Source organism: Anopheles stephensi, chromosome 3 (assembly GCF_013141755.1).
Source record: "Anopheles stephensi strain Indian chromosome 3, UCI_ANSTEP_V1.0, whole genome shotgun sequence".
In the NCBI taxonomy this organism is placed as follows: Eukaryota; Metazoa; Arthropoda; class Insecta; order Diptera; family Culicidae; genus Anopheles; species Anopheles stephensi.
In genome coordinates this window covers 30,048,712-30,072,553 of record NC_050203.1, presented here as the reverse complement: position 1 = coordinate 30,072,553, position 23,842 = coordinate 30,048,712, and the positions used below count along the sequence as shown (strand labels likewise).

Below are 23,842 nucleotides of genomic sequence, written 5' to 3'. Positions count from 1 at the left end.
ACCTTTTTTTCTCAATGCATAGTGTAATTATTTTTCCGGGTACAAAGGTCAAAAAACCGTTGTATTGGGAAAATAATAGTTCAGATAGTTTTTTTTAATAAAATATCGTAGAAATCATTTATTTAAAGAGGCTATGGGTTTTGGAGACCTCATTTGCACGTAAATATCGTAGAAATAATATTCAGAGGCAAGCCACTTGCTACACCAACATACTTCGAAATGAAAGATTTCAATGCAAGATCAAGAAGTTAATCGATGAAGAGGTATCGTAGGTAGTGTTTTACTCACCTTCATTGTGTTGGGTAGGTGAAAAAATGCTTACTTTACATTGATTTACATTAACTAGAAAACAACACGTACAGGCATATTAGACAGTAGTAGATCGAAATTGTGGCGGAATAAATTTGCTGTTGATGCTTCCAACCTTTCGGCCGCATTTGAAGAGTCTTTGGTGTTCACATCGGTTGCGCTACGGGTTAAAGAGGCGTATGAGATCTCAGAGACTCAAAGCCTATATAAATAAATGAAATTAAAAAAAAGGGTTGCGCTACATCTTTTTGTGGCCTTCACTGTATCTCGCTGGGTTCGAATATCACAACGTTAGGCTAGTGGCCGCAAGGTGGCGCTACAGAGCTAGGATAGGATGGACGAATGGAATAAGCCTTCGTGTTTCGTTCAGTAAGCATACACTTCAACTAAATTGGATCTAATCTTTGTGTCTGTATACAACAGCTATCCCATCATATTACTGTCTCTGAAGCATTTCTCTTAACACCGTCCGGAACCGACTAGCTACGAGCCAAATTTAGTCCGGAAAGCCACAAAATAGCACTCAGAGACATCTCGGGGTTGTATTGCTAAAGAATACCACTTGATATACAGGGTTTCCGAGAAGAACTAACGATGTGCGAGCCATTTCTGGGCAAAGGCTAGGTTGAAGTAAACAACTGCCAGGTAGAACTGGCGATCTGTTGCCCTTTCTGGACTATGGTCAAGTTGAACTAGACACAGGCTAGGTTGAAGTGGACGATGGCCAGGTTGAACTGAAATGTCAAATTTGAAACAATTGCTGAAGCGTTCGCAAACGGTTGAGGTAACGCTTAATTTTAAAAAGTATTTAAAAAATGACCGGTAAAACCATATTATTTGTAATAATTTTTTTTAAAGGATATTAATTGAAGAGAACGCTTCAATTGCAACGCAGCTCGTATGTAATTATAAAATTATTATTTAATGCGCTTTGAGCTTTAGAATTTGCAATGGCTTGCTTCAAGATATTATATTTATTGAGCTCACCAAAATTTAGCGTATATTGCTCAATTACACTGCACTTGGAAAGCAAACATAACATTACAAAAAAAATATTTTTGAGCATTGAAACATGCTCAAAGAGCTGTAAACAATAATTTTATAATTACATACGAGCTGCGTTGCAATTGAAGCGTTCTCTTCAATTAATATCCTTTAAAAAAAATTATTACAAATAATATGGTTTTACCGGTCATTTTTTAAATACTTTTTAAAATTAAGCGTTACCTCAACCGTTTGCGAACGCTTCAGCAATTGTTTCAAATTTGACATTTCAGTTCAACCTGGCCATCGTCCACTTCAACCTAGCCTGTGTCTAGTTCAACTTGGCCATAGTCCAGAAAGGGCAACAGATCGCCAGTTCTACCTGGCAGTTGTTTACTTCAACCTAGCCTTTGCCCAGAAATGGCTCGCACATCGTTAGTTCTTCTCGGAAACCCTGTATAGCTCAAAAGTAAGGAGTTAAACTTGTATTATTGTTTTATATGCCTCTCTAAGGAATTCTGTATGAGGTCATTTTTGAGAAAACAGAATGTACGAGAAAGTCCACTGTCTGAAAGCCTATCCATTGGGCTTGAGTAAATGCGTACATTGCGGGCAAGCAACGGGAGCAAACATTTCGGAATCGAACACGCAGCGCGTAATTACATACACGGCATGGTAGCTCACTGGATATCCTTCATTCTCAACAATCATAGGACGAGTTGAAGTATGCAAATCATTTAACATTTACCTCTTCGTTTGGCACAAATTGTTACAAACAAACTTACATAAAGATTCACTCATAACGACCAATCGATATCGTGATCAATATCATTCCGGTGCGAAGATCACATCGTTTACGAGTTACATTCGCTTTTAAATGCAATGAAATCTAAAACTATAGATGATCGATCAAACATGAAGCTCTAGCGTAATATCTATACTGGGCGAATCCCTTATCCACGAACTTAATCGATCCAAATAGTTACTATTTGATGCTGGCTTTCATACTGGCAATGGTCCTTGGTTATCCACAGCATATAATAAGGCACTTGGGTACACTGATTTTCGACAGGAACTGGGCTTTCCGGGTTCGGGAGTCCTAGAAACAATTAAAACGAAACTTTTTATACATCTTTCGCTGGCGTAAATCATTTCCCAGCGTCTTATCATACACACCTAAGGTTAGTGAGGGTTGCGCGCCCTGTTGCCACCACCCTTCGGTCTATAAACACTGTCCGGATGATGCGTCGTTTGCTTGCACACAGAACGCAAATGTCCGGGTTGCAGGCAAATTTGGCAAGTTTGGTGGCGATGGTAGCAGCGATCACCAGTGTGTCCCTCGTGTCCGCACACACTACACTCGGCCTTCTTGTTGGGGCGTCCTTTGCTGCTTCGTTCCGGCAGTACGTTTGGTGCTGTCGGTCGGTGTGATTTTTGGGCAACAGGTGCAGCTTTTTGGGTGTTTACAGTGTGCGCAGCCAGATGATTACTCCGATTGGGTTTGTTGTGTTGCGGGGGGTTCGGTACGGCTGGCCGCGCTGGCCCATCACGTTTCTTCTGCTGATGCTGTCCATTCGTTGTTCGGCTACGGTTGTTCGCTTTCGAATGCGAAATGTTAGATTTTGGCTTTGATTCGCCGATACCCATGGCTGACGCATAGAACGCACGTACACGACGCAAAAAACACGAATCATCCGGCTTGGACCGCGATCGGAACTGAACTGTGTGTGGGTACGCGTGTGTAGTCATACGGAAAAGCGCAGCGTGCTGTACACGATGCAGTGCTTCTCAACCGGAAATGTTTCACAAATTGTATTTTAAATTATATTTAAAATAGGGTTTTTTATATCATAGGCTATCTGAAGGTTTTTAATCGCTTTCCCAAGAATCTCATTTTTGTTTAGTTCTACTCCTAGGTTTTTTCTCATGGTTGACGAGATATTTATGATGTTAAATTATTTTTTAAATCATCCGTTCTCTATTTCAAACAATTATTTAAGCCACAACAATAACAATAACAATTATAAAGACGTGTAAATATTTGATTTTTTAACTAAAATTCATTGAATATAATTTCGATCCATCTCGTAAAAATATTTGTTTATAAGAAAACGGCAAACAGTGTTTCGAAAAATGCTTAAACTAAATGGTTTCTTTTCAAATTGCGAAACGGTCAAAGATTATATGACGACTGCCTAACTATTTGATGAACTGAAAGTTGACCTTTGCTACGCGAAAATTGGAGCAAATTTTGCATCCTGCACAAACGCTGGATTTCAATGGATTTAATCGAAACCTCGTAGTGTGTGATGTGCGGCGTAACAGATGTTTCCTGCACGTTGCTGAATGATTCATGCGCTTATCAACGGTGCAGGTCCAGATTGTTCCAATAAAGCTTTAAAGCAATATTTGCGCTACCTTATCTAGACGTATTGAGTGGAGGGCGAGCTACAAATGGGCCAGCAGAACGTCTTCATTCAGTTAGTGGAAGTGAAGCTAAACGGTGGTGTTTTTTACGTCATACTGATTGATAGTAGTCGCTTATACAGGAGAGTGAATACAAGCTGCAACGATGGGAAATTGGTTGTGTTGCTACGAAACTCGATCGGCTGTTGCAAATATGCCACGGTCAGATAGAAGCCCACTCAACTCGGTAGTGAGAAACACCCAAACGCAACGAACGAATGTTTGCGATACGATGGTGCCCAGCATTCGTGAATCGCAACGCGCAACGTTAACGAATACGGCGTCGCCTGGAATAATTAAGCCTATTGGAAAGTCGAACCAATTACAACGTAATTTACAAACGAAATTACTATCCAGCAAGGGCGCTAAAATGGTGACAGTCGAAAAGGAGAACATCGTTCCTTCGAGTACCAGCTTCAGTAGCAATCCGCAAAAGGTTGCTCATAGCATACCGAACAATCGGGCATGTAAGGCTTGCGGTGAAATCGGTCACTTGACCGAAAGCTGTCGCTATTTTACACGACTGTGTTTTCATTGCCGGGAGGAAGGACACATCAGCCGTATTTGTCCGAAGCGCATACGTCACGGTACCAAGCCAAAGGGTAACCGAAAACAACAGAATAGAACACATCAAGCAGCAGCACGAGAGCAGAAGCATAAGCACGTGCAAAAAAAGCATGGCCCTAAAGCACAGAAGTACACCAAATTGGTAAAAACTAACGGCACCGGCATGAGAAACCTCATGTGAACGCAATGCAATGGTGGTGTCTTTACAAGTTTTTAATAAACACGTGGGATACTTTAGTGCGCTCTGGCCTCTGACGTAAGTGACAGCGTGTGTGTCATAAGCGATTTGGCGAACATTTTTAGATGATGAAATGATACGATGGGTTACGTTTTTCATACCTTCACAGGAATCCCCATTCCAAGCGGGTGAGGATTGTGAGGAACCTGTGGTCCTAAGGTGTTCCAGAAAACCGGCCCAAGCCGGGCTTGCGCACATGAAATGTGGCCTGCTGCAGGCCACAGTATGACTGTGGTTCCTGAGTCAACTAACTGATGCTAGTTCAGCATCAGTTAATTGGCTCAGTTTTTTTGTCTGGGTGGTGTCTACCGCAAGACACCCAGCTCGAACGTAGCACAGGCGCAAGAAACGTTCCAGCCGAGGTCTCTGCAACACGGGTGCCGTTGGTCGGAAATTTTCCGATGCTCCGGAAAGGTGAACCGGTGAAAGGACAAAGCATACCGGATTAAGCCAAACTTTATTAAAATCTTGTACTACAATAAACTGCCAAAATATAAGAATTTTGCACGTTTTTATGAAATATTTGAAGGTTTTCATCTTCATCTCTCCGATTTGAAATGTACCACGTTTACAATCATGCGAACAGTGTTTTTTAGGCTGGTGTCACTGCTCGGTTAAGAAGTACCAAAGTTGCATTTTTTTAATCGTAAAGAACGGTATTGCTAACCCAAGTAGTCGTTTTTAGCAAAAATAGAAAAACAGCTTCATATTTGCAAAGCCCGGCAAATGCTTGAGAAACACTGGAACAGCGCAAACCACACACACACACACGCAAAGGCAGTCGGATGATGCACTTGACAAGTGCATTTGTGTACAATGTTGCTTATGCGGCCACGGGACTTATCGGCAACATAGCTAGAGTTCTTGTTTGGCATTAATAACCTAATAAGCCCTTCCGATTATAGCCTGGCGTTTCTAGCTTTCTTTCCCTTGATATTACCCCTAGCAGGATCGTCATAGTCCTTCGTATGGGGGGGGGGGGGGAAGCGGTTTGGACGAGATTCGATCTCCGATCCTGTCCCGTAGAAAGACCGGTGTCGCTGTCCGAATCCACCATCAGACCGCCCCTAGAGATCTTGGGTTTGCAAATTCACGCAGTAGCACAATAAAGGCTCGGGATGCAGCAAAGGCATCTCAACTGGAGGTTCCTAAACGACGGTCCACATTCTAATCGCTCACCAGCACCGGCAGCTTTTGCCACCCATTCCTTATCTGTACCGGCCTTTGAAAGCGCAGCTTCAGGATGCTTCAAAATCCATTAATGATTGTACTAAACTTCGCCCTTTCTTGGAACGATCGCCCGTTAACACCGTTTGTGCATGTGTGCGTGATCCTGTTTGTTTACACTTTACACCAGAGTATGATGTGCCATTAGTTCGAAGCTGCATCCGATCCAGTGCATTTGGAGGCTTCAAAGCGTATGGTATTCTTTGCGGTAGTAGGATGGGAAACTTTTGCTCCGGACAGACACAACCTAAGCCCAACCACAGCAAACCGAAGAACAGACCACGGCGAGTGGTGAACAACCGGCAAGGGTACCGTATCGCTCATGCCGGCTGCAGTGCCTGCGGTGAATCGGACCATTCGTCCGACCGTTGTCGATATTCGGCTCGATTGTGTTTCTACTGTCGCCAGAAAGGACATACCGTAAAAATGTGTCCGACGAAGGAGCGGGAGCAGCAGAACAGACGCGTGAGACAGAAACGTAACTAAGAGTGGCCGTTTTGTTTAGTTAAAAAGTTGCAAACGTTTTCTTTCCCGTTCGTCTTTCGGCCGAACATCCACTGCACAAGCCAAATAGGAATCCCATTTTTACTGGAACGCAAAACGTAAACAATGTGTGTAGCTGTAGTAGTGGTATAGGGTAAGAGACCTGTCGAATGCAGTACGTGCGAAAGTGGTGCGTGTGTTTGTTAGTGTTAGTGAGATCGAGCCCTAGCAGCGCGGAACAATGATCGAAGCCGCGCTTCTGCAGCAACTGGTAGAAAAGTTCTGTGTAACACGTTATTGTCCGCTGTTGACGGTTGTTCTTGAAGCAGCGCGCGTTCTAATATTCTCGAGCGATGGGAAACCTGTTGTGCTGCTGCGGCAATAGGAAATCGAAGCGGATCGAAAACTACGCCAACGGTGGTTATTACATTGCTCAAACGACCGTTCAAAAGGCACCCCCCAAGTGTAATCCCTTGCACCTTCGAAACGACACCGACCGAAAACGGATTCGACCGGCGACCGGCGTACCAGCAGCCCGGCCTGTTTCGACGAAATGCAACGCGTGCGGTGAGATGGGCCATCGCACCGAAGGCTGCCGGTATTTTACAAGGCTGTGCTTCTACTGTCGCCAGGAAGGGCACATCATACGTATCTGCCCGAAACGGAAGCGTGCCAACGAGCGGAAGCGATCCGCCCGTACACATTCCAACGGCACCGTCTACCATCCGGTGTCGATCCGGGAACCGTGGAAAACGCACCACCGCAAGCAGCAGCAGCAGCAGCGACCTAATGCAGCAACGGCCCACAAGAGGACGCACCGGGATAGTAAGGGAGAATGTGGGAATCGTCACGTACCTCCAGGTGTGCGGCCTAAATCCCGGGCATCGGTCGGGACAGTTATCGCATTCGGCACCGTCGAAGATTTCGCTTATGATGACACCCTGAAACGAGGAAATGGCATTGGATGTAACGATATTCTGTACCACATCATTTGCTGCTGTCTGTAAGCGCACGTATATCTTTTTTTGCGATAGAAAATATTGTCCCGTAAGCTAATTCTCGGTTTCTGCGGTTGCTGGATTTGCTTCTTCGAATGTTTATAGTTATTAACGAATACGAGCCCATGTTTATGCTAGGGAAGAAGAGTACGGAAAGCAATGGTTGCTTTGTTGCGAGTGCGAGTGTAGAAGTGTTAAGGGAAGCACTCGAAAGATTCTTCTGTTTAAGTGAAACCTAGGTGACGAATTGCGAGGAAAGCATGGAATACAACATGGTTCAAGTGGTTCAAGGGCTTTTGAAGTTCCGAGCAGAGCGGTGTCCTGTATTGAAATATCCGTACGTACTTCATTCTTGTACAACATTGTTAAATGAAAATAAATCAGATCTTTCGGACGACTGAAACTTAACAAAAAAAAACCCTTCATTCGCACTCTCGCGGTCAAAATGGAAGTCAAGACTCCTCATCCGATGGTGGTGCAAAGGTAGCATAGCTATGGATATACATAGGGAAGTCAGAATTTATTGTCGTTTAGGTCATGGTCCCGCTTTGCAGTGCATGTGATCCTTGTACAAATACCTGACGTAGAATGTTAAACAGCTTTATAAAGCAATCAAAGCAACAAGCGCTATAAGGATGGGAATTCTCGGTGGAATCCTCGGGCGTTTCCAAATCTCCTCAAATAGGTACGAAGAAGCTCTGCTGCACCGACACCTCCGACGCACTGTCATCCATCTTTTTAAATGACTTTTGGAACTGCTGGAACCGGCTACGGCGCTGCTGCAGATCTGTCCCGAACGTGTACTTCGGCAGATCGGATCCGTGCGAGTCCTTGCGAGCAGAAACCGGTGGTGATTGATCTGCCGGGGTACGTATCGCACTCATCCGGGGACTAGCTATGCCGACCGGTTTGGTACCCGGTGCCTGAAGTTGATGCTGCCGTTCGTATTCGTCCTTCAGCGTTTGGTACGTATCCCGGCGGGAGGTGGATTGCTCCTGGCTGCTGTAGTGTCGATCCCGGACATTGGTCGGTCGTTCCTGGTACGAATCTCGTCCCGCGCGCCATTGATTGGTTTCCGGCACTGCCGTTTTCCCGCCACCACGATCGGGTAATCCTTTTCCGGTCGTTCTATCGGGCCCTGCCGGCAGATAAAACCCCGGTTGCCGTTTGTTAACCACACTGTAACCCATCTCGATTTCTTTCTGCCTACTTTTCAGGAAGCTACTTTCGGTCGGTCGGTACAGCGTGGAACGGTCCCTGGAAGACGCCACCGGCAGTGGTGGCGTTACGCTTTCCCGTCCACTGTTGTAGCCGTTTGCATCCTCCTTCAGCGGTTGCACCGACAGCGAGGTGGACGATCGCCGATCGTACGTGCCCGTGGTAAAGTGTCGCTGCTTGCCGGGTGACAAACTGCGCTCGCGGTGGCTGATGAGCGAATCGCGCGAACTTTGCCGCGATTGTTTCATCGCCTCCAGCTTCGCTTTAAACTTTTCCTCCTCGTCCAGCTTACAGTTGATGCCGACGTCACGGAACCGGGGTGCCGGTACGATCGTGGCTTCCGATGCGGTGGAACCTTTGCGTGTGCCGGCCTGCCGTTTTGAATCGTTTGTGCCGGTGCCCTTGCTGAAGAGCGTCCGTTCGAAGCGCTTGATGAAGCTTTCCACCTTCTGTACCGGTTTGGAGGTTTTGAAGGATTTTTTGCGATAGGTACGCGAATCCACCACCACCGGAAGTTGCTCCTGCGAGCTAAGGGAGATGTTTTTCGCGTACAGCGGCTCAAACACATCCGTCGTCGGTGGGGATGAAATTTCTGGAAGGGATGAAAACGGGGTGGGAGGTCAGGTTAGCTCGAGGAAGGACACAGCACGCTACCAAACAAGTGCTTCACTTACTGCCCGACCGGGTGTAGGTACCGGTGTTGATCGGCTCATCGTTCGTTTCGTTGATCGTAAAGGTGTCGCTGCGTGTGACCGCATGCCGGACCCGTTCCGGAGCCACATCGTCGTCGTGGCGTGTGAATGTGTTCGTGCGCAGGATGCTGGTCGGTTGCTTCTTACCGTCCGGTTGCTTGTCGAGATAAACTACGATCGGGGCCGGATTTTCCTTCCCGTACCGGGTGGACGAACTGTGCTTCGATCCGCTGCGGTTCTGCATCGTCCCAACGCTGTTACTGCTACTACGCCGTCCAGCATTATTGTAAGCCGAACGATCCGGATCTTCCGCGGCCGACCGGCTGGTTGAATTTTTTCGACTGCCACTTGAGGTTGGCTTTGCCGGTGCGCTACTAGCAGCAGCAGCGCCCTTGGATGTACCGGTACGCATCGTTCCACGCTCAGCGTCGCCGTACGATGATGGTGGTGCGGTACTGAGTATCAGATTCGAACGAAACGTCCGCAGAAAGGACATCACTGTGTCCGGCAAGCCTTTGGGGGAGGACACAAATTCACAAATTAAAAAAAAAATTGGACCTAAGCTGCTGGGAGCAACCAAAACGCCAACGAGAAAGGATGCCGGCAGGAGATAAACCGCGCCGAGATGTTCTGACTAGTTACTGATCCGTTACTGATCGGATATGTTGTCATGTGCTCTCCATATGGGTTCACGGGTTTTGCAAATGAGAGCGAATGATTTGCAATGCAAATTTCACGTGCGTCGGTTTTCAATAAGGGCATTGTACGCAGAGGCGCCATCCGCGGTGGTAACCCGGAACCCTGGTAACAAACCGTCGAAACAGGTTGTTCGATCTATTTCCGACCTGCGTTTGGGATTTTATAACCGTGCTTTGGGAGGTTGTACCGAGCGCGAGCTTCATGCGAAACTTGTTTTATCCATAGTAAGCACACACGGTCGACCGTTTCTAAAGCCAATGACTATGACCATTAAGAACCGGTGACTCAGTTTAGTGTGGCTGGTTAGGACTGTCACACGTGAGGATCGTGCAACGAATATCATCTCGTGCGTAGGGTAATTTATGTTAAAGAGGCCAGAAATGGCCAGTTTGGACCTCCTTCCATATCTAGGATTAGGTATCCACAGCTAGTCGGGGAAATTCCAGGGTACGATCGGTCAAGATCTCTTGAAGTTGTATAATGCCACAGAAGAGGCAGGTTTTCGGTCGCCAACCACGTGCTAAACAGGCAAGATAATTAACTTAACTTCAGTTTACTTCACTTAATTCCTTGAGCAAACGCTCCCAGCTCATCCCATTGAGTGTTGGGATCGCTCAAACACAACCTCAAAACTTCTCCAATGGGAATGGGTCACTAGAAGCGTTTGAACGGTCTTGATCAGCCTGGCAACAACGTCCGAAAAAGCACCACCTTCTTCAACGCACCATCAACGAATGTGAAAACCTGTTTTCACGAAAACGCAGCGCAAACCGAACTGCCGGCTGATCGCGGTGCTGCAAGCCAGCGGTAACTGGTTTGCATCTCGTGGTGGTAATCTCCTTCCGAAGACTCCTTTCTCATTTTGCGATGGGATTAAGCTGATTACACCATTAGCACCTACTGCAACCTCTGGGCACGCATGGTCGGGAAACTCACTGTTTTGAGGGTTTGATGTATTGACACGGTTAAGCCGAGTAGCTTCTGCTTCACATGTTATCCAGCCGTGCGTGTGTGTGTGTTGTGTGAATGATGATACCACTTCCGGTAAGATGTATGACCACCTCACTCGACTCACGTGCAGCTACCGTGAACCGGATTTCACACGTTCGAAACAACACACCAGCGCTGCGCTTGCGAACCTCACGCCGGTCGAGATGCAAAATAGCGACTGTGCGGGCCGTCCCGCGGGTTTTCGAATCTCGGCCGCCTGATCGAACGCGACCTCCACCGCCACCCCGACACCTACGCGTCCGGCAATACCACGCCGTTAGCAGCGCGCACGATGAGAACCGGTACGTGTGGGGAGGGTTCGGTGCCAGAGGTTTTGGCGAGTGGAAGTTTTGCACTAAACGGCGTTACAACAACACCGATCGTGAGACATCAGGCCAGGGGAGGACCTACCAGAACCGGCGTGGGCTGTTAGTGTGTGGGAGCTGACAGTGCTTGCATGCGTGTGAGTGTGTGTATGCGTGTCCCTCGGACGGAAACGGAACCAATTGGGCAAGACGGCGTGTATTTTCGCCACAAAAGACAGAGACAAGAGTACAGACTTTTTGCAGGTATAGTTCTGGTCCAGGTTGTTCTCCTCCTCCGGTATGATCTCATGCCATTTAATTTCAGGTTAGCTTTGGTACCGTGTCCCGGAACCGTAGGCTAAACAGCGTCGGATAAAGCCAAACTTGTCCACAACAGTGTTGGTTCAGCGTTGCGGTCAGAAGACCGTGCCCAATCGGTCGGTGTTAAATCGCATCTCAATAGAGCGCGTCTCCGGTGATTGAGCTACAACCATCCTCTTTTCTTTTCGTTTTTTGAAACTAGAATGGATGCGGGTTTTTCCCCGGTGGCGCGGGTCTGCAAAACATTTTTGTACGGCAGGATGTACGGTGTGTTTGTGTCGAAGGTTTGCTTATTTTTATTAGTTTACATGTGGAGGCATGTGGTCAGCAGCAGCCGATCAAGTGGCGTGAAGGTGTGTGCACAAACACAACGCATCCCCGTTTTGCATCGAGGTCATGTCATGGTGGATGCGATGGCGAATGTTTGTTTGGCAGGGGATACTGCAAGAGAGCGCTGGAACTTTGTTTACTAGATATTTCTTCTCGGTGCCGAACCTGGAGCCAGAGTTGATTTGTTGACCAATAATGATTGGAACCTGTTTGGGCACCTTCCAGAAGGATGGAATGTCTTAAGGCGCGCCGAGTCCTGCAGTTAACCTTAATGTTATTCGACTAACTTATAAAGCAGTATAAATGATCTTGGACGATAATGTGGCATATAGTCAGCCATTAAAACTTAATCCGTAACCTTAATCTTCTTCCAACGTGGTCTACAACTCTTATCGGGTGTTTGCATTCCTGTCTGCAGCATTTTTTCTTGATGAACCATAGATAAAATCAGTGTGTACCCATATCAGCTTGCAGATATAAAATTCACACAAAACAGAACTGACTGGTGAAATGCCTCAGCGCGTTCACCGGCATCATCTCGATCTCCTGAGCGATCTTTATTCGCGGAACCACGATGCGGAACCACACGCTGCCATGCACAATCGCTGGTGGTGGTACAAGATGATGAATAGTAGATTAATTGCCATCATTTCGCGATTACCGCACTTAACGATGATTGCAAAAACACGAAAGGCAGCCCCGGAAGAAAGGCACCAGCATTTCCTTCGTAACACTTTCCTCCGAATCCGTTAGCGAACCCAAAGCACTCGAGCTGTGTGTGCTCTGGTGAAGTTTCTGATTAGACATAGCCACAGCCCCAGAGAGAGAGAGAGAGAGAGAAGGAGAGAGAAAGAGATTGAGCTTCTTTCCGATGGCCTCAATTGTATCCGAAAACCCCGAACACTCTGTCCAATATGCCTTCTTCAAAGTCTTCAAACCTTGGTGTTTGCGAATAATGGAACCAGTTTGGGTGCGTTTGGCGCGCGCTACCTCCTAAGCACGCGCGGCGCCCCATGTGCGCTGTTTTGGACGGGTTTGTTGAACAGTCCAAGTCGCAAGCAAGTCTTGTTACGGTGTCTTGTTGATTCTACCGTCGATGAGGTCATCGTTCCTTAAATTACATTACAGGTAGACCGAAGCAGTCGTCGTCGCCGTCGTCCGGTAAGCTTCATCGCGATCATTCGCAGCTCATCGGAAACGCTCATCGTCCAAACCGAAACGTACCTGCTGTTGTTCTGCACCGTGCGCGAGTTCGCTTTAATTGGACATCCAAATCCACCGGCCCTCTTTCACCGGGGTCGGCGAGTTTTCTGCGAGTTTCGTCTCCACCTAATTACACCGGTTTGCATGTGAATTTGTGTGGCCTCCTTCGTGGATCACCGCGGACCCCGCAGTCTCCGATCGGACAGGCTTTCTTTCATTCCGTGGTGGTGACTCCGGTGGGACTCTCGCGCCATCGGACGGAGGCGTCGGATGTAAATGGTTAAGTGCCGGATGATGGGGCGAAGGCCCTCGGCAATGACGTGAGCTATAAAATTGAACTTTGAATCATGCTCTTCCGAGTGCGGCCACGGTGGTACTTTCGAAGTTGCGCCCACGCTCTCCTCGGTGATCCTCGGTGACTGTGCCCCCCCTCGGTACGGGTGGGAATGTTTGGTATAAAGTTGTGGGGGTAATTATTGTGTTTTGGTCGAAGGTGTTTCCTCACTTTACCAGGTTAGCTGAAGTTTCTCCAGAAAAGGAGGAAGGCTAGGGTATATTTAACGTTAAAGTGATCAGTAAGATCCTCACGAAGCCCATATGTGTTGTAAACAATTTAGGGAAATGTGAGTCAGTTTGGCAGTACGAAGATCATCTGATCTACTAGCTGGATATATTCTGTAAGACTATATTTAAATTTTCTTTAGTCTATTTAAGTCTTGGACGGTTAAACAGGCCGAACAACACTCCGATTTGTTAAATTCTGAGGACAACTAGTCAGATATGAGGACTTAAAGGTCATAGATAGCCATCTGCTAGTCAAAGTGAGAGTTAAGACCGAATTATTTTGAAGAGTTAAGTCAAGGTCAAGAACCGAGTCTCAATTCTCTTCAGTTCTTTGATAATACTTCAGAGACTTGATCTCATTAAACTCAGCTTGAGGTTAATCAGCTTAACTTGAGCTCAGTTTGAGCTGGTTATCTAGAACAATAAATTAAAGATTCCTTAGACTTTACGATCGACATTTAAAAAAAAAAACACCATTCAGCTCCAATACGATCGAGATCTTACTAAAAAGCACAAAGTATTTCCCGTACTGTAAACCCCACAAGCACCACCTCCATTGGAATCATATAATTTTTAATGTTTTCTTTCGCACACACCGGCCAACTTCCCGGACAAATCGATGCACACCTTGCAGCTCAACCCTCCGGTCTCGGTAAGCAGGAAGAATTGGCACACAAGGACAAGGAAGCTGAAAATGGGTGGGGGCGGCGACGGTGTGTAAGCGACCTTCGCGTGTCTGACGTGCCACAACAGGGTCAGGCTACCTGTCAGACACGGCTGCCCCGAGGGCAAACGATATTTCTGTACGCTTTTATGCTTTTTTCTTCGTTCGTCTCGTTCCATTTTTACTGCCACCGCTTATCACCTTCTTGCAGTTTAATTTGCTTGCTTCTGGAGCTCGGCTGGCAGCGATCTGCGAGAATGTAGCACAGGCATTGTAAGCACAGCACTCGCTGTTCGCGATGCACACGCATCCCATCCAATGGTGGTTACCATTTATTAAGCGCTTCCCCGGCTCTTTTGCTGCACTTCGTCGCGATGAAACGGTGGTATGTAGTTAATGCATATTTGCATTGCTCACAATGGGGGAGCGAGCAAGCAGCGTTCAGATGTATACCAGATGGTGGGTTTTGTTTGGGATTGGCAAGTCCTACTCAGAAGGTAGGCTGAATGTCGTCTGTCTACGCTAGGGAAGACGACGCTTACGGGCGGTCCAATTGGGGAACACTGTGTGATTAAATTGTAAAACATGTTACACCAGCTAGGAAAGTAACATTTTATTAATGAACGCGTGTCAGCCATTTTGGTGATCTAGAGTCAAATGTGGCACGGGAAGCTGTGTGGCCTATTAAGCTGGCAAAGAGCTTGTAGCTCTATATAATTGATAACGTATTTACACACTCTTGTTCTCCGTATTAATAGACCAAACATTGAGGAATATTTGTGGAGTTTTACGAAAGTAACTGAGGAGAGAGACCTGTGTTTTCAATGAATACAGTACCGCCATATTGGATTATTTGATAGGAGATTGATAGGATAGGTCAAGGTGTATGTATTTAGAAGGTGGATTTTTATCGATTTGACAGGGCGACATTTTAGTCGAGTTATGTCAGAGTTTGTTTACAAAAACATATGGTATGGGGCTACCAACATGAACAAACAGCCTCGATTCTCAGTCCTTTGAGCAATTTCGCTAATTTATGGGTCATCTTCGCATATTAAGTGTTGTCCCACAGACGATTGACGATATTTGGTTGCATTTTTCGTCAAAAAATCGCAAGCGATACCACCACCGGCGCCTCCTCCGACGCTGCCGTCACTCTTCTCAATACCCTTCCCCTTGATCACCACGGAACTGTTATGTCAGGTCGAGAAATGTCAATTTGCTCTAAACAACTCTACCTTCTATATCTACATACCTTGGGATAGGTTGAAAAGGAGATAGGCAAGGCCATCTTCCTGGCGCAGGCCCTTGGTGGTAGCAAAGGGCCCTGAGAGTTTTCCATCCACCTTTACCTGTCATGTGATGTTGGCCATTGTCATTCTTACAAGCCTGGTAAGATTGGCCGGGATTCCAAAAGAGCTCATTGCGTCATACAGTTCTACCCTGGCTCTGCTGTCATTTGCTGTCATATTTGCCGGAATAATCATTTAACTTAATTGCTCACCGCAAAACGCTTTTCAAAGCCATAGATCACGAATGTTTTCGAAAGATCATAAAATCGCCTAGTTTCATTATTTTCGTAAATATACTTTTGAAAAGAATGTTTACGTGAAGACAACGCGTAAGTTTACTTCGTTTTTTACTATGAAGAACGTGAACTTTTGTAACTGTTTTTTTTTTAATTAAAACACCTGTAACTTCATGCTAGTTGGCAGTAAAGCCCTGAATAATTTACGTTAGACTGGTGATTTAAACTTATAATAATGATCAAAAAGCATATTGTTCTTCATATAGCAGCCATACATCCAACTACGTGCTATCATTAAGTCTAGGCTAGCCAGAAAGGGCATGCATGACCTAAGAGGTCGTTAGGCCAAAGAAGAAGAAGCATGACAGCAGTTAGAGTTAAGGCGCCATTGTTTAATTCTGTGGGTAAAAGAAGGGTTGACTCATTTTTCATTAGAATGTTACAATGAAATTATATTAAACATTCATGCGTTATTAACCGTCAAGGTGGCTGCCTTCCCACAACATTACTTTATAAAGCTTCTTATTAACAAGTGTTAAAAGTTTGAAAAAGAGCAAAAAAAAAGAAGAAGCTAGTTTAGAGTAGCCGTAATTTACTCACAAAAAGAAACTAATTTCAACAACTGGCTACCGGAATCGGTTGAATTGTCCCATAGGAAGTTCCATAGGATTTTTCAGATAAATCCACTGAGAGTTTGATTTTGTTGAGACATTTTAATGAACACAGCACAGCTCAATTATCTCAATTGGAGTTGAAGGATTTTTTAAAAGAAATCTTCTCACTCATCCTTGCGTTTAGCCCTTAATCCTTCAATCCTTTCAAATATCTACCCGGTACTACGACAATGGAGTTTGTGCGGCCCTTGTATCTTTTCAATACTTGGACGTCTGTAGTCTAGCCTCCTGTGTGATCTTCCTTGCACAACTAGTTAGAGGAATGCAATATCCAACCTTCATCAATAGACAAATAGACAAATTGTTTTGGACAAACTGCTACAAATTTCGAATTCACTTGCGCAAAACACTGGTCATAATTAATTTCTCCTCATGCATTAGCATGCCCATTTGCACTCCACTGTGTTGCGAAATAGTACCCCCCGCATCTGGCACTGGGGTGTGATAATGTTTCACGTTTGCAGTAACTGCATCGCACAACGAGCGCTGCACTCGGCACTAGTCAACCAATTCACGTAAGACGTCACGTGTGGGCCCGTTTGGCGGATGCAACCTGCAGCCCTATAGTGCGCGTCCCTGCCCGAGCATGTGTTTCCTAACACGAATTTATTGACCAATAGCTTGTTTATTTATTTTGACTGTCTACCGATGAGAGCAGGCGTTCGAAAACCTTGAGCTTCTGCATCTGCATGCTGTTTAAATACCAGACAGAACACCGATACCGGTGGACGGCGCCATCCAAAAACCTTCCCTTGGCATGCCGGAAATGAATTTTCTGACCTACTCACCGGTTTTTTGTTTGTGTGTCCTCTTCGAGGTTCTCCAGACCGCGTCCGGTGTTTGGGGTTTTGTAAATTGAAGGGGATTTATGTAAGGTCCGGAATGCTGGACCGCATCTCACTTTAAGTATCGGCCCCCTTTTCTTCTGTCTGGCTGGCTCTGATCGGTGGTACGGAAACGATGCATTAATTCGAAAATTATCCTTAATTTTACCTTTCTCGAGGCCGGACGTGAAAGCGCCCGTACATTTGTTTTCCCCGATGCTTGATTATGTTTTTGTTTTGGCTCTTCTTTATTCGTTTATTGTACTACGGCGTCGAGCGTGTAATGGAGCTTCCTGCACTCCAGAACGATCGTGATCTTCTAGCAGGAACACGGCAACTTGGGAAGATGTACGGTGTGAATGAATGACTAGCCGGGACCAAGCCAGACAACGGTCCTCTTCCCCCTGGTTTCGATCGATCGTCGGTGCGAATTCGCATAAAACTGATCCTTCGTACAAGCTCCCCATCCCCCCGGGAGGTTCGAGGCTGTACATTAAATATGTACACCGTTGAAACAATGTTGCTGCTGCTGCCGGTGTACCGGTAACCACCGAGCAAGCTCGTTTATCGCTTGCATGTTATTGCTTTGCGGACGATTGTTTCGCTTCGCACCGGGATTTTGCATGTGGTTTGTTTGGCTGCACTTTTGCACTTGGCCGAGGTGCAGAGAATGATGGTCGCCACCCTCCCGATTCCATGGCTGAAGGTAGGAGATTTTCCAAGAATAATAACGGACAGAAATATATTTAAAAAACAACATCAATTCTGGATCCGGCCCTTTTGTTTGCCTACGGAAGGAAGGCTGATACAATGAAAATATGAGACACGGATAGGTCATCGCAAAAGTTTTGTTGGGTTTACTTAATTTTATTTAATTTTTAATATTGAGTTTTGTATTTTCAATTATACAAAATTATACAATTTTTTTTTGTTTCCCGGAAGGACCGGGGTTCTATTCCCATCCAGACCGCCTACCCGTTCGCCGGGCCGACTAATTTGCTACTACCGGTAAAATTAAGTCACAGAAAGCCAGCAATGGCAGGCCGAGACCGCTCGAGGTTGTAGTGCCATGGAAGGAGAAGAAAATCGAAACAGTCATATTGGAACATTCCATAGCGAATGGTTAGTTAAATTTAATCCAAAAAGAATACAATAAAGCTCAGACTATTATTCTAACCTGATTCAGTTCAGCTGTCAGAAATTGTCTCGCACGTGGCGTCCTCAAATTCTTATTGGAGCTCATATCATTTCTTCTACCCTGTGTGATGACCATTTTTCCCCTTAAGGAACATATAGTTGTGGCTAGGTGCCGGCGGCACTCTTGTTCGACTGGAATATGTACCTAGGACTATTATGAAAATGTAGATGTGGTGACTTTATCTTCCCCGTAGCTGCTGCCTGAAGGTCATAGAATCGGACTATATTGTGAAGAACATCTTGGACAAGATTTGAATTTTGGATCTCGGGATCTTCTGGATTCGGAACTAATGGAAATTGAAAATGGGATGACCCAATTTGAAGAAGCAGCTTGGTTAATGATTAACCAAAATGAAGAGCTTATTATTCGCGAAATTTTATTTATACGATAGCTTTGGCTAAGGCTCCAGCCAACTGCCCTAAGGTATCCCGGGAATGATTTTCTTAAAGGCAAGATTGGAGTTCAATTAAATCCATAGATTTAACAGAAATACCTGTAGTATTTTTACCATATTATTGATGCTTTCATGCCTATTTACTGAATGGTTAACAGAACCGTCTTTTCGTTACTGTCCATCTTAACACAATACGTAACATCCGTTCTTTTTCAAAGACCTAGTAGGTATTTTCAAAAGACCTGGTAGGACCTAGCCGCCTAGTAGGTGCGCCCGTTTTTGAGTTTGATAAGTTTCACAAGGGAATAAACATTTGAGATGCAGGTTTTTGTGTTTATCTTTCAAAACTAGAAATACGACCAATACTTTTGATACGACCCAATCGAACCGCGCGCTGGTTCTAATCTTCACAGCTACCTACCCACCACCTTTGATGAGTCATTCAAAAATTTGAAGCTGAATGGCATTGCATTCGAGATATGGGTGTTGTTCCGGGGCGAGGTGGAATGCATTTGGAAGTCATTTGGAAGCCATTCGCTGATGCACTTTTTGTTAATGGCGTGTGAAATTGCTAAATCGTTTCTAACGGTAGCAGTTTTGCTTGTCCGTAGTAGGCCGTACTGTACCTAATTAGGATTCTGTTTTCAACTGGAAAGATTAGCTCGTTAATGGTTGGAAATAAAACAAAACAATGCTTTTTTGATGGGTAGGCCTGATGTTCGCGGTAGATCGTGTAGATTGATCTTGCAAACTGTGGCGTTGTCGATCGTACTGTTTACTGCAGAGGTGAAGGATAGTTTAGTCAACACTGGGTTCTCAACTGTCTAGGCACTTTATTTCAAGGGACCAGATAGCTCTTGCTAAGAAGAAACGATCCAGATGGGATTCGATACCTAATCCTGCTGAGTGAAAGGTCGGGATCACTATCACTCTGTACCACCAGGCCCAGATTTTAGGGATATTCGTTATTGTTTCATCAAATACTGAAATTGGTGTACTTGAATGCATTTAAAATACATTGTAAAAGAAATATATTTTTTATAAAACAACCTTTCCAAAACCAAAACCAAAAAAAGGGAACCAAGAACGAAAATACTCCGGGTTTTCCCCGTTCCCATCGGAACGAAACCTGCCGCGGACGTAAATTTTTCTCGCATTGAACTATTTACGATGCTCCTTTTATGGTGCTTGAAATCCGATGTTTATTCATTCGCAAAGCCGTATGTGTGACTCACAGCTTTTATGCGCCCAACGCGCCCAACAGAAGGTTCCGGCGTCACAAAGCGGACGGCGAAAACACACACTCACACACAACAGGAAAGCAAAGGGGAAGCAAAAAAGAAGTGTATCATAATTAATTAGGCCCATTCGCCCTATTGAATTGTTGTTACATATATGGTTAATATTGCTCCATTATACCCAGACGCACAAACGCGCGCCCGGGGAACTCGCGGGAGTCGTGAACACACTGGCTCCCAGACACACCACAGAGCTCAATGTCATCAGGCACCGAGCTTCGGCTTTGTCTGCAGAGCAGCAGCCGCCTGCACGTGTGGCACGGTACCCCATTCGTTAAGGTGCGCAACACTGACGAGGCAAGAAGGCTTTGAGCAAGTGTCCTCGTCCTGTGCTTCGTTCCCAGCGGTGGGACAAAAGTCAATGGCGGACGCGGATTGTCCTCGGTGACTTTTGTGCTTCTCTCGGCACGTCCCACAAAGTCGCTGGAGCACACGCATCCAGAAAACCGGCGTGGGTTATTTCGAGCACTTTGTCCACAGTTGTTGGCCTTTGATCTGTCACAGCAGATACAGATACGATTGGGTATTTTTGTTTCTCCGCCTCTTGCTTTGCATCACTATCTTGTGCAATTAATTTAAGCAGTTGTAATAATAGCCTCGATGTCGTTGGAGCGAGGTGATCTGGGGGTTTTGGTTGCGCGAAACCTCCGACATTGTCCAATTTTGTGGCGTCATCTTGTAAAAGCTCTTATTGTTGAGCATGAAAGCGATCTCGGCAGGTGCGTCTGTATAGCTGAGAGCCGTAAAACCCAACAATTATGTTTATGGACACCTTAATGATCTCTTGAAGATGAAGATGAGCTTATCCGGACTTTTAGATGACATGGCCTCTGCGTTTACCAACTTTGTTCCCAGAAATCGCTCAGTAGCTCGATAACAGCGTGGTGATGGTGCCTATTTTGACGGGCCCAAAGTTCCGGCCTGATAGTGAACGGGCATGGACATGGAACACGTAGCCATCGGTAAGTGATACTAAGAAGGCAGCAGAAAAACATTATCTCACCTCAACAACGATGGTGTGATTGACAGTGAAAACGATAAGCGATAAGAGACCCCGCGGAATGCTCTTGGACGAAATAATTATTTCTTCAATTAAAACATGTTTCGCAAAAAAAAACGACAACGGACTCCTCACTTCCAGGATGACGTGACGGGTCGTAGATCAAAATCGGTAATGAATGCTGCCCCCAGCCAGCTAGGGTAGGATACAGCTGGCGGCGGGTTCATCAAATACGATTGATCGACCGCAAAATTGTACCCACTGCCAGCGTTTGCTGCGGGTTCCCTGATAAATGAGGTTCGATTTATTGTGAACATAAAAAAAATGACACCATCGTCGTCCCCGGATGGAATATTTTCATGGGCATGGGTGTTTTGTGTGACAAACGTTTTGCGGAAACGTCTAGCCTACCTTGAGCGGCGAGTACGTGCCACGGACTAGGAGAAGAATGTCAGACGCGTAAAAAAAAAAATTTATGAGCCTGAACAAAATCTGCCTCTGGTATCAATACGCCATCAAGCTCAGAATGACGTCAGTTGCATATGAAAATTGTATGCCCTTCCGTAACGCGGCGCGGTGACAGATATTCGCGCCAGGCGTCGGCAATATTTGTCTACGAACGCGGATACAGCGCCGAAAGCCGCATGATCGCGTGTTGAGCGTCGTTGTGCTGCATTCAAATTATTAGTCAACCCCACGATCGGTACGATAAGCGGACGCGTGGGAGAGGGGGTGTGTCCCCCGCCTGCTGCAACGATCCGGAACGTGGCGCATATTTAATAAAACTGGGTCGAGGCACCAGAAACGCACATCAAGTTGGTGGTGGTGCATATGCCGGTGATCGCTACTAATTGTAGCTCCAAAGCAAAGTGTGAGGTGAGCTGAGCATCTTCTTCACGCCCCGCCAAGTCGCCCTGTTTGCGGTTCGTGTAGGTGGGTTTGTTGTTTGTTTACAAACGCGTGGCCCGGCCCGTCTTCATTATCGTTGGCTTGGCGTTGACAAACCCGGCCGGGGAAGCGACGCTGCTCCCGATTAATTGGGGCTCCCGGTCTCATCAGCTCAGATAATAACTGTGTAACTCGATGCTTTATGAGATCACCACGCAGCATGCGAAAAAATAGCTTAAAAAGTAGGTGATGACAGTATGATGCTCATCATCCCATTCCTTCAACCGTATCAATCACAATTGAGCCAAATGTCCGCGTATGATGACAACGTCGAGAGATACAAGATCGGATCAGCTTGACAGATGGAAGATGCTTGCTGCGGCATTGGGGTATTGACAGCTAGTGTTTATATGCCTTAGTAGGCTATGACTTAATGCGTTGCTTAGGAACTCCAACCGGGGAGACTTACCTTGTCCGAAAACTGATCGCGGGGCGTGCGCGAGATGGTCAGCGCACCGAGCGACTTGGCCAGATCATCTCCACTGTGCGATAGGGTCAACATGATGATGATGCTTTGTTTCCCCGTTTTGGGACAGAACGCTACTACCGAAAAAAACACGTGCGCGCTTACACTCACACCGACAACGACTGGCCGCTCAGGTTCAATCTAGCGGAGCTGGCCTGACCGAGGGACAGGTGAATCGAACGGCGTAGGTACTGGAATTATTGGGCGGAACGAACCGGCCGCGATAAATGCCGCTAGAATGTTGTTCACCCTTGGCGGGGAGGCACACACACGCACACACACAAATGGCCGGCCTATTCAAGCACACACTCAACGGATATCTTTTCTGGACACTTGTTTGCACGCCGAGATTACGTAGGGAGACACACTTCACACCGTTAATGGGAGCACTTGAGCTACAAACATGTACAACAACCGCACACACACACACACACAATTACACGGCACACTTAATTTGAATTCTCTTCCGATCGAACGGAATCAGCACAGAACAATGCGCCACTGCTTCCGGTTGTTGCAAATAGCGAGACGATGGAATCACCACACCAGCGTCGAGTGACTGTCGAGGACGTGCCCGAAACTCTTTTCGGATGCTTTCGATTCCACGTGGAAACGGGGCAGGAATAAGCCAGCAAAATCAACTGTGCCCAAACACATCCACCTCGCTGGAACGGTCTAGGAGAAATGTCGCTTTGCGCATATACGCGCAAACACGAGCGTGAGCAAACTCCTCCAAATAGACGCGCGAGCGCACACACACACACACACACTCTGTAGGGCCAGATGTGGGAAGGGTAGGAACTGGCCGGAAGCAAAGGGAGTGAGAGCCGGTACACAGAGTCTGTAACACACTTAACGCACTAACTGTATCTGTCCGGCGGCCGGCAGGTTTATGTTCGCGCGCCGTCGTGACGCAAAGCCAGACACCCAGCTCGCAAAATTGCACTGCACCACGAGAACGCGGGGAGGGGGGGGCCGGTCGAAGATCGTCGGTGCAAGGCCTCGCCACACTGCTTGCAGAAGGACTCCGGAGTCCGGTCCTTGGCAAAGGTGACAGATGGTCAAGACTGGACAGATGGACTGTGGTTGGTCGTTCGGCGTCTAGCAGTGATGGAATCGGTACCGGGCTAGGCGACACGCGGCTCACGAAGGAATGTGCTCTCGGTGGCTGGCTCGCGCTAAGACCACAACACCACAACAGAGAGCGAGAGTCGTCGGAGCCCGTGAGCCGCCTGCACGTTGCGTGTGCCTACG

General features: G+C 46.4%; 1 protein-coding gene and 1 long non-coding RNA gene across 6 annotated transcripts in view; both read right to left on the bottom strand.

Moving 5' to 3' along the window:
- LOC118509435 (four and a half LIM domains protein 2) overlaps window positions 1–23,487 on the bottom strand; it is a 107,397-nt gene extending 83,910 nt beyond the window's left edge. The window contains exons 1-3 of one of the 5 annotated variants that reach the window (XM_036050033.1): window positions 22,532–22,621; window positions 9,165–9,695; window positions 7,774–9,082 (exon numbers count right to left, since the gene is read on the bottom strand). In XM_036050033.1, coding sequence (XP_035905926.1) covers window positions 7,950–9,082; window positions 9,165–9,678 — 1,647 coding nt within the window. In that variant the 5' untranslated portion in view covers window positions 9,679–9,695; window positions 22,532–22,621 and the 3' untranslated portion in view covers window positions 7,774–7,949. Of the gene's footprint in view, window positions 1–7,129; window positions 7,216–7,773; window positions 9,083–9,164; window positions 9,696–10,782; window positions 11,899–22,531 lie in introns of those variants that run through there. The other 4 variants (XM_036050032.1, XM_036050031.1, XM_036050036.1 and 1 more) reach the window with 4 other exon arrangements.
- On the bottom strand, window positions 1,967–3,028 carry LOC118509438. Its single transcript, XR_004905881.1, has 2 exons — window positions 2,470–3,028; window positions 1,967–2,392 (listed from the first exon to the last, which is right to left on the bottom strand). It is a non-coding gene; the product is annotated as an uncharacterized LOC118509438 (long non-coding RNA).
- Window positions 23,488–23,842: the final 355 nt, after the last annotated feature.